Consider the following 12,096-nt stretch of genomic DNA (forward strand, 5'->3'; position numbering starts at 1 on the left):
GACTTCACTGGTCACTTAGACCCTAGTGTCCAGGGATAGAAACAGAACCATCAAACTTGTATATGTCACAGAAATTGAGAAGACAGCTCTTAGCCAGATTTTACACCCAGCATGAATTCCCTAGGGAGCAAGGAACCACATTGAAAGCCTCTGCCCAGCTGAAGGAATCATCTTGGGTCAATTTTGCTTCATCTTGACATGAATTTTCTTTGTAGGAATGATACTTTGTGGGAACTGACCTAAATTTAGAGTCTAATTTCCCAGAGACCACAAAAAAGGTAGAAGAGCACATTACCAAAAGGTATTGGGAGCAATAACTATGCAATTGTTCTGAATAGATCCTTTAAAAAAATAAAAAAGCTTTCTTTGTAAAAGCTAATATTAAATCGTCATTGTAGGGGTTATCTGGTAGGTACTCAAGCTGATGGCAGAGAAAAAAAACAAAAAACTTCCCTACTATCTCAAGATGCCTAGCCCAGAGAGAGTGAAAATAGAGTCAACCATGTTATACTGGTAAATACAAAATAAATAGCAGGTAATTGTAGACATTGTGCAGCATACTGAGGATACAAAGGCAAAGATAATAAAAGTCCCTACTCTGAAGGAACTGTCATTCAATCAATGGAGAAAGCAAATTAACATATTGAAGTTTAGAAATTGTCACAAGCTAGTTGAAGAAAGCTCCAGTAAGTCTGACAGAGAGGATGTAGATCAGAGAGCTAAGTACAATAAACTGATTTGCAGATTCCTATGGACAAGGAATTCATTACCAAGTGGAAGGACTACTGAAAATGAGTTTTTCTATATATATTCAGTTACACTTATTTTGATAAATGCAACACAGACTATTTCTAGAACTTTACTTGAGTTCCCTCCAGCAAACTCAGATCTACTAAAACTACAATCCCCTGGCATAGCGTTCAAGAGCTCAGGGCAAATGCCATATTAGAGTTCAAGTCATTGCAAATGACTTTGCAGACAAATCAGATTGTGAGAAATAAACCATTACATTGAAATATAGCATTCTATCAATCTTTCTGCTTTAATTCTTCTATGTTGTAATACTCCCCGCATTCAGAGTAATGAAAACAATGTTGATGTTGGCAATTTCCCACCAATAAGCAAAAAACATGGAGACATTATTTCTAACCCTCAGATTACTTCTTTGGGGAATCAGGGAACAAAGCACAGATAAATACCCAGAAGAAAATGGGTTTTTGACTTTCACACTTGTTTCAGTGGAAAAGAAACAAAAAAGTCACACAATTCTGACAACATAAATGTGTCAAGGCATTTTAAACATAAATAAATAACCCAACAATAGAGAGATTACAATAAGATTCTTTTCAGTATTGAAATGGGATTGTTCCCTCAGGCTGATTTTTGGCTAGAGTCCAATCACTTGGTGTCTAATTTCAGGCTCTGACAGTGTTGTTTGTTGTTGTTTTGTTTTGTTTTTTTGTCCTGTTTCACCTAATGACTTTTTTTAACTGAGTAGAAAGGGAAATATACAGTCTTGGGTTTAATTTAAATGCTTAATGTTTATAAATTCTACTCTTAAAAAATCTTTAGATTCTAAGCAATGATAACATCAAAAGCTCAAGGCTTGAATGGCTAGGCCAGTGATGTTTTTATTTCTTATTAATCTTATATAAGACAGGTTTCAACGAATACAAACCTTTTAAGTATCAGAATCCATAGACTCTTGTATTTTTGTTTCTTTTCATTTTTAATAAAACACCAATATAAAAATAAGACTTTTCTGTCCAAAGAAAATAAAAATCTAACTATTGGCTACAAGCCATTTCATCTAGATTTAAAGGGGAAGAGCTTAAAGTACCTTTTGCATGTCCTTTCTGAACATACCTCCAAAGATGGGATGAGAGCTGCTGGTGATGAAAATCTGAAATATCAGGAACTTGGAAACTGTGATCAGTCCAGAGTATGAATATTGATTTCTGGGAATTCCCCATCTTTCATAGGCTCTCAATAAAAAAGAAATCTTTTTCCGTAGGAAAAGGAAAGCATAAGCATACTACTGTTACTCTTCTTAAAAGAAGTCATTTCCAACAGAATATAAAGCCCTATTTGTTATGCTGAACACCAAAATATAGATATTTTATAATATATAATATATTTACATATTATATGTAAGTATACAATATAATAATAATATAATAATAGAGATAATAATAAATTATATATATATATATATATATATATATATATAATAGGTTCCTTGACTTGATGTTTTCCTGAACAATATGGTATAATGGGAAGAGCTCTGCTATTTTAGTCAGAAAATCTAGGTTCAAATTCTGGCTCTGTTGTATCATCTTCTTATATTACTTGTCTCATTTTCTTTAATAGCTCCAATTGTTGTGGGAGAGCTTTGGGGTGAAATATTGAATTGACACAGGTACCTTTTGCAAGAATGCAAGACTCCAAAACTTAGATTAAAAATAAAAAGAGAAATTTATTAAGTTAGAAGTCATGTTGAAATGGCTGGGAGATAGTGTGAAGGGGGATCAACACTGCCTCTACCAGGTGATGGGGTAAGGGGATTTTATACCCCTTTCACAGCAGGGGTTACTGGACAAGACAAAGAGGGATTAGGGAAAAAGTAATTGCATTGAGATTGGGGTGTGGGAGATAGTCTATAAAATCCAAAGGATGATTAAGTTAGGTACTGTAAGCTTAAAATTTGATATACAGCACCTTTAAGTATTATATTTTATAAGATCTATTAATAATAACTTGAAATAAAGGAAAATAAAAAATTAGAGTAAAGAGGGAGCTAACCCAACCACAGTACCAAGAGAAGAGAGAGAGAAGGTGGGGTTATAGCAAACTTTTTTACAATACATAAGGACCCTACATGGATGAAAGGAAAAGGATTCTGGGAGATGAAATCCAAGGGCTTAAAATTTTCTAATTACACAGTACCTATATATGATGTTTTATCATGGTAGAACCCTGAGGTGCATATCTATATTAATTGAAGATCTAGAGGAAAGTTGAAAGGGGGTTAGATGCTTCTAAAAGTGAATTTTCATGTCCCCTTTGATTTAGAATACTTCTGGAATCGGGGTGTACAGAGAGAAACCTGTACCCCAAAACACAATGGTGTCTGATCTCCCTTCCAGGACTAAATCTGTGATCCACTCTCCAGTTAGATACATTCTTCTATTATTTTCTTTACAGGAACAGCTATTACCAGGTTTTAAGTGTCCAGGTGTATGTGTGTATATGTGCTTGTACCTAATAAACAACATACTAACAGGTTAAAGTGCAGCTTAGGAAATAACATATTTCCATTTAGCCAGTAGCCTCCAACAGATTAAAACCAAGGAATGTGGCAGGTACCAGCAATTATACCAGCAATTTACCTGAGTGGTATTGTTGGCCAAAAATGTCATTAGTCAACTTTCAATCACACTACATGAGTAGCTGCCTACTTTGATTACACACAGTCCTAATTATGGTTCAGTGTTTTAGGTATGGTATAGAGAAGGAATTTTGATTTCTTATTTTATTTTTTCTTTATTCCTTTTCAGCTCACACCAGTAGGAACTACCATATTCACAGGGTTTTCTGGAGATAATGGAGCTACAGACATAGATGATGGCCCCAATGGACAGATAGAATATGTCATCCAGTACAATCCAGATGATCCGGTAAGTATCTGCTTTTAAAAGACAGTTAACTGAGGAAGTGAGTGAAAACTTATTGAATTTTTTTGAGTAGTTAATGAGTTTTAGAATAATGAGTTCCCAGTAAAGAATTTCTGTCACCAATGCATATTAACTCCTTGTTTCTAATTTATAAGTCTTAGAGAATTGCCCAGGAAAGGGGGACATTGAGAGGTGACATGGTTTGCCCCAAGTCAAGAACCAGTATATATCACAGAAGTTACTTAAACCCATCTTCTCTATTCAGGCTACCTTTCTAGCTACTATATAAGGTTCTGTTTTTTTTTTTTTAATTTATTATAATATACATCTGTCATGATTATTTTCCAATTCATTGGCTTTGGTTTATTTCATTTTGATATTCTGATACTGTTGTGATTCAGTTAGTTATAATTTAACAAAAAAATTCCAGTATTTGCATAGAACTTCATACATTTAAATGAGGTTGTTTAGGTTTTTTTGGACATGTGTGTGTTCTAATTTTTGATCCAAGTTATCTACTTCTACAGAATACGAAGCAATAATAGCTAGTATTTTAAGTGGTGCTATACAATTTCCAGTGTTCTTTAAAAATTTGTCTTCTTTTATCCTCACAGAAATCCTGTGAGATTAGTACTGTCATAACTTCCATTTCACAGATGAGAAGAACTGAGGATGCCAAGTTTTAAATGACTCACCCGCCTCTTTTAACCTTTAAAATTCAAAGTTTCCTTTTTCACTCACTGTTTCAATCAAAGATAAGAATCAAGAAACTTCCAAGGTAGTTTCCAGAGTTTTAATCTCATGAAAACTGACATTGCTATCATTGAAACCTGAAGTCATTCTCTCTTCTGCATGCATCTTATTTCAGTGATCTCTTGGTTTAAATCTCCTTTCCAAACAAAACTGTTTATATTTTCTTACGCTTCCCTACAGGTGACACTAAAACAGTTCAAATTAAAGGAGAGAAAAATCTAGTTTAGCAAGCCAGAAGTATCATGGAGTCAACCAACCTTTGACTATATCTCTAACTCAATGAGTCAAAAGCAAGAAAAATTATAGCATTTTACTAAAGAATTTTTAGTGGAAAGGGGACACTAACGCAAATAAATTTTCATATGGAAGGTTACCTCTTTGCCCTGTTCTCAACTTAGGATAATATATATGACTTTGATAACTTTAATAAAAGTAATAGGAGCAGAATGCTTGGAAACTTAGGTAAATTTTGTATGGGACAAGAAGCTGAGCATATGTCTGAAAAAGTCAGTGGGCAGATCATATGTTGAGAGATATCCAGTTAGCTTCACTGCAAACTATTTAATATTACATGGCCTGGAGAGAGGCTAAGGCTTAGCACAATGCCTAGTACATAGTAAGAACTTAATGAATGCTTATTATCTGCCTGTGGGTGCCCAACACATTGGGTGTCCCACTGATGTGAGGAATTTAGGGGAAAACAAAGACAAAGTATGCATGAGTTGAATTCTCTAATAGATTGGAAGCTACTTAATAAGTTCATTTTAGTTTCCTCAGTACCTAGGACAGTGGCTGACACATAAAAGGTTCTTATAATTGTTTATTAAATTAAATTGAAATGAACTGAACTGAAAAGAAATTAATTAAGCTAAAAAATGACTACAGAGCCTTCAAAATAATTTAAAAACTCTACCACAAAAACTACCAAATAACTTCAAAATAGCCCATTATTTCTTTTTAAAAAATATTTATTTATAATACTTTTCCATGGCTACATGATTCATGTTCTTTCCTACCTCACTTCCCTTCTTCCTCACAGAGCTGACAAATAATTACATGGTGTTATACATGTATCACAATTCAAAACCTATTTCCATATTATTCATATTTGTAATAGAGTGATCTTTTAATGTCAAAACCCCAAACAAATCTCCATTGAACCATGTGATCAATCATGTTTTTCTTCCGCATTTCTGTTCCCACAGTTCTTTCTCTGGACATGGATAGCATTTTTCTCATAAGCTCCTTGGTGTTGTCCTGGATCATTGCATTTCTACTAGTAGACAAATCTGTTACATTTGATAAGGCCTCAGTGTTTCAGTGTCTGTGTACAATGTTCTACTGGTCCTGTTCCTTTGTTTCTGTATTAATTCCTGGAGGTCTTTCCAGTTCACAAAATAACCCTCCAGTTTATCATTCCTTTCAGCACAATAGTATTCCATCACCACCAATGGTTCTTTATTTAACACCCTCAGGCCACTCCTCCACCTTCCATTAACATGGACATGTTGTCTCTTTAAAGGGTTGCTGAATCCTTTTCCACTTAAGAGTTCTAATGGAACCTGAGAGTCATTCAAAACGCTAGTGTTTTCCCCATTGTCAATCAAATATTAAATGGATTTAGTGAGAAGTAATTGTGTAATTATAGTAATAGATATAGTAATAAAGTAATTATCATTGTGCCTCCCTACCACATCCAAAAAAAAAAAAAAGAAAAGGATCCTTCATAAACCAGGGGTGCACTCTCTCATTCCATAGAATTAATAAGAAGAATGAGATCAAACACTGAAGACAAAGCTAGTAGGGCATATGTTGAGGAAATAAAGAACAACTGAAAACTCCTGTGGAGGTCATTTTATCCTTTTACATAATATCCTTATGAAGTACTCCTGAGGTGTAACTTTGTGCTGGATTCCAAGAGTCAGTGCCTTTTTAGAGTAAGTGACTAACATTTCTCTCTACCTCAAGGTCTCATGTTCCCTGAAGTAATCCATCCACAAGTGCCTCATTGTCCCTGGTATCTTCCTCAGCTCCTAATGCAGAACTTGTCATCAGTTAAGCCTGCTTCCATGATATTCCTAGTGATATACATGGACCCTACACATCGATCATCCTTGGTTTGGACCTGGTCAATTCCCTCTCTAGACACTTGCTTGCATAAAATCAGGACATTTCAAAAAACAACAACAAAAATTCAAACATTTATTCACAGGCACCATTAAGGCCAGGAAAGAGATAGGCAGGTGTATTTCCTTTTTACCTATATAAGAACATCAGCCCTGAGGCTTGTCACCCTCTATAGGAGATAGGAAAAGAGAGGCTTAGCCTTTCCTTTTCTCAAGAGACTTCTTCATCCTTCAGAAAGAATATATTGTACCCACAGGTCCCATTTTCTTTAATAGAATGATCAAAAGAATAGAGGAAGGAGAAAACAGAAAAACTCCTCCATCTAATTCTCATGAAAGTGATTCCCTTTTAGAAGTTTGATTCCACCTCTCTAGTTCACTAATGACTGACTCAAGGACTTTTTATATTTATACAAAAATCAAAAGATGTAATTTTATATTCTCAAAAAATCCCCAAACATTTCCTGTTTCATTAAACTCTCTATACAGTGGCTCAAAGTCCTATAGCCTTTTCAAATTGATAGAGGAACTGTCCACACATTGTGATAAGATTATAGGAAAGTTATTCAATAACAAGATATTCTATTGATTAATTATTTATGTGGGTGAAACCCCACTCTTGCATGTATGTCAATATAAACATGTATAATATATTTATATGTAATTTAAATAAATATTTAATGTGTGTGTATATATTACTATACATGCACACATAAATTAAGCTATATCTATTTCTGGATTTCTTAGTAATACTATTTAATACTGAATTAATGCTCTATTTGAATATAAATGGAATTATTTTTTTTTTGTTTTCCTACTAGAAAAGTCCTTAGGAGTTTTTTACAGCAAAATGAAGTACAGAAATTGTGCATTCCTCACTGATGCAAGATAATCTGGGTGCAACACCAAAACTTAAACATACCCCACAACTTAAACAAACCATGTTTAAAGGGCAACAGGAGGTACTGATTGAAGATAATCTGGGTGCAAACTCCATAACTTAAACATACTATGTAAGGGGTAAAAGGAGGTTTTGATTGGATGAATATTAAAAGGTTTGGTTGCCAGGGAATTGAATAATTATCAATCCCCAATTAAAGAATAACCTCAAGTCAAAATAACTTTTATGGAAGTTTATTTACAAATGAGAAGAGAGAGAGAAATTAAGAAATTTAGAGAGAGGATAAGGTAAGATATTTAACCTGACACACTAAATAATTCGCTTAGTTCCCTGGTTTAACCCAAGCAGATCTAACTAGTCCTCAATTGGAAAAAGGACAAGCCTTGAGCTGAGGGCCAAGATCCAAAGGTCCTGGAGACATATGAAGCAAAAGCTTTAGTCACAGAGACTTTTTTGAAAGTGAAGTTCCTTAAGAGAAATTCAGGAAGACACAGTCTTTACACTCACCATGTGGAATTCCAAAGGAAAGATTTAAAAACAGTCTGAACAGATATAGAGATCCTTCAAATCCTGGTCACAAACCAGAAGAGAGCCCTGAGCTTACTAAACTCTATTTTTAAAAGGGCCTCTTTTGCATCACTTCCTGTGCCTTCCTCTTAGTTTACGTGTCCAATCACAATGGATGCTTTTCTTAGGATTGCTTAGGAAGCTGTCAGTAAATTCTGATATGTCATCTACTCTAGCACACATTGGTCACAGACCTCCCAACTTGTGAATTAAGTGAAGATATTTTTACCTTTGGTAATTAAATCTAAAGATGAGGTAGGGTAGATTTAATCTCATTATCACAACTGTGAGACCATGGGTTAATCACTTACAAACTCTTCATTTTTCTCATGGATAATTAAATTAGGAATAATTGGAGCATCTTTCAGAGAGATATTGTGGGAATCAAATGGGATGATGCATGTAGAGAGTAATATATGGATTTAAGGTAGCGCATTAGATAGAATGCTTGCCCTGAATTCAGGAGAGTCTGAATTCAAATCTAGCCTCAGACACATTTACTAGCTATGTGACCCTAAACAAGTCACTTAATCCTTGTTGTCTTGGTTTCCTTATCTGTAAAATGAGTTACAGAATGAAATAGCAAACCACTCTAGTATCTTTGCCAAGAAAACTAATGAGCTCATGAAGAGAAGGTCATAAATAAAATAACTGAATAACAATAGCTAAGTCAATATAGACTATAGGGATATTTTTCTGTGGTTTAATGTTCCATATCTATTTGAAACTGACAAGTGCTCTAGTACAATCCCCTCTTTCCATAACTAAAGTAACCAGGGGCCAGAGAAGTGAAGGGATTATCAAGATCACAAAGTAATTAAGTTGTAAATTAAAGGATTTTGAGCTAAGGTCCTCTTATCTTATCTATACTTCCCTTCCCACTACACCATGCAGGCCAGTCTTGCTGCCCTGCCCTAGAAGGAATTCACATCTTTCTGGTATGCTATTTTCAGTAGCAATGGTAATGACTTCACAAAAGAAAGATTTGTAGTCCTCTCAGTGATTGAGTCAACAGACTGAAGACTTGGGCTGATTTGAACCAGAGAAATCAGCATTGTGATTTCAAAGCATCTACTCAGTTTGGCTCCTGTGTAGGAGACAAGGAGCTGACTAATGGGCTAGGGGAAAAGTATGGACAGTGAGGAGGGAAACTGAGCATCTGGGTAACTAAGCACTAGAAAGGAGGCAGATGAAAGTTTCCTATGGGAACAGCAGGCTGTGAGGCAGCAAATCACAGATCACTAGAGTTATTTCTAATGGACCAGCACAGGTAAAATATTCATCTTTTTGATGAGTATGTAGGACTCTTTGTAACTCTGGAGTTGAAGACACAGTAAAAATACCAATTATCATTCTTCAATAGGACAAATCCCCGGTCTCAAAAGGCCTCCAAAGGATGGCATAAAGTAATGCCGAGTGTTTGTCCTTGTCATTTGAGCATGTTCTTTGAACTCACCAATTAATTTAAGAGTGAAAATGTGCTGATATTTTATAACATGTGGTAATTCTTTATTCTTAACCACCCTGCTACTTATCTTATTCTAACCACTTCTTCACCCCCTCCACCACTACCAAAACCAGAGAAGTACACATGATTTCAAAGATAGATGACCTCTCATCTCAGATAGAATTCGACATCAAGAATAGGTTAGATTAGAGGGCCCTTGAGGTTCCTACTCATTTTGATATTTTCTGATTTTGATTCTGTGAAATTCTGATTATTTTATATTCAATTCCAGATGGCTTTGTGTTCAATTGCTTATTCTGTTCAGTACTTGTTAGAGTAGCAACAGAATATAACTATCTCCTTATGAAAATGTATTCTCTTTATACCAATGCATGATTTTCTATGGTCCTTCTCAGGGTTGGGGTAAAGGATATTAATAAAAAAAAACACAAAGTCATTGGCCAACCCCACATTTGGTAGCTCTACAGTCTCCCCTGTAAATTGCTGTAGATTAATCATTTCAGTTGTGTCCAACACTATGACCCTAATTGGAGTTTTCTCTGCAGAGATACTGGAGTGGCTTGTGATGTCCTTCTCTAGCTCATTTTACAGATGAAGAAACTGAGGCAAACAGTTTTAAGCAAGTTGTCCAGAGTCACACAACTAGAAAATACCTGAGGTCAGATTTGAACTCAGGTCTTCCTGACTGCAGGCCTGGCAGTATATCTACTGTGCCAACAACTCCCTGCCCATGTAGATTATCAATGTTCAATTCAATCCAATTTAACAAACATTTATTAAACTGGTAACAAATATGTGCCCAGCAGTGTGCTAGACCCAGATCCCTTAAATAAAGTAAACTCTGCCCTGAGAGAGTTTACACCTAGTAGGCTATGATAACCACTGCCAATAGTAGCCCAAATCATCAATTTCAGCTTCATCTCTTTGCTCTGAACTAAGTACTGTTTGAAGTTTGATAGGATGCACCACAGACACCCTCCTCATCAATCCACTTAGCTTTAGTACTACTCCCATAGGCCAAGGTATCCTAAATGAATAAGTTCATGAATGCAAACTTATTTAACACACTATTATTCCTTCACTGTCTCTCTTTTAAGCTTTTGAAGCCCCTTTTTTAAGGTTCATTGGATATTATTGAAACGTCTGTGCTCTTTCTGTTCTTTACAAGCATCAATTAAAATCCTACCTCTGTGCCTTTGCCTTAGCCTTCCCTCTGCCCAATATGCATTCCCTTTCTACCTCTACCTATAAAACTCCTTTCTTTCTTTGGGCTGTAGCTGGAGAACCATACTCTGCCTGAAACTTTGCCTAATCTTCTGTTGCCCTACTTGTTGGAAATATATGGAAATGCTTGCTTATGTTGGTTTATTTTATACTCTCTAGACCAATCAGCACAGTTGATGGAGTTTAAGACTTTAAGTCAGGAAAACTCATCTTTCTGGAGTTCAAATACGACTTCACAAACTTGCTGGTTGGATGATGCTGGGCAAGAGAATTAGGTATATTTGCCTCAGTTTCCTCATTCATAAAATAAGGTAGAGAAGGAAACGGCAAACCACTCCAGGAATTTTACTGAGAAAATACCAAATATGGTCATTCTCATGAAGTCAGGCACAACTGAACAACACCAAGCCTAACCTTTTCTCATCCTCAAAATAGGCCATCAAAATGGCTTTCTCTTTCATTACCATACCTTCAGTTGCGAGGTTTTCGTGGATATTTATTTTTAAAGCAGGGAAATTAGAGCAGAAAGAAAAGAGAACCATCTCATTTAATCCTCAGCTAAAATGGTCAGTTCCCCACTAAATGGCCTTTATACATCATTTTCGCAAGGTAACCCCAGAATCTTTCAACTCAACTTTCCAAATGAGGCATAAGTAGCTGGCCTAGAGAGTTAGGAGAGCAGTATCATTCATAGACCTCAGCCAGATCACAGATCACATCCAAAGGAGACAAGGAAGAATCAGCTTTGACATTTAGTTGTTTGGGGCAAAAACTGCTACCATGTCAATGTTGACATTTGAAAGCTTGAGGAGAGAATCAGACTGTGGGGACTTGGGGAAAATATATATGAATACTGTCCTCAGTCCTTACCCTCAAAATTAATGAGAGGCATATATAAATAATTGAATTTCATTGCTTTATCTCATCCAGTGAAGAAAGAAGCCTACTCTCTCCCCTCCCCTCTTTTAAGGCACCAATATTAAGGAATCCCAACACCTTTGGAAACCTAGCTAGTACTGGAATACATAAAAAGGTAACACTAAAATCCCCTAGAAAAGCTTTAGCAGAGAATACCATTCAATCCATTTCCATTAACCAATCAATTATCAAATATTCATTTTGAGCTAGGCTTTGGGCAAGATAAAGACAAAAAATGAAGCCTAGGACAAATGAAATAAATTGAGTCACTATGATTTAGGAGATCAGATTTCTCAGAAATTAGCAAGTAATTGATGGAAGTATGTTTGAGTGGCTAGGATTTCCTCTTAACCTCTTCCCAAATTCCAATTTGCAAGTCTAAAGGTTTATTTACTTTTCAAGTGGATTCTAATTGTAGGCTGTTATCTACAATTATGTCATACATTAAAATTGCAAATCATTTTT

At 35.5% G+C, this 12,096-nt stretch overlaps 1 protein-coding gene across 1 annotated transcript in view; it reads left to right on the forward strand.

The window, feature by feature from the left end:
• The window catches only part of PCDH15 (protocadherin related 15), a 660,961-nt gene that overhangs the window by 57,695 nt on the left and 591,170 nt on the right, over positions 1–12,096 (forward strand). The window contains exon 3 of the mRNA XM_044660331.1: positions 3,558–3,677. Coding sequence (XP_044516266.1) covers positions 3,558–3,677 — 120 coding nt within the window. The remainder of the gene's footprint in view (positions 1–3,557; positions 3,678–12,096) is intronic.

This window comes from Gracilinanus agilis, chromosome 2, assembly GCF_016433145.1.
Source record: "Gracilinanus agilis isolate LMUSP501 chromosome 2, AgileGrace, whole genome shotgun sequence".
Taxonomy (NCBI): Eukaryota; Metazoa; Chordata; class Mammalia; order Didelphimorphia; family Didelphidae; genus Gracilinanus; species Gracilinanus agilis.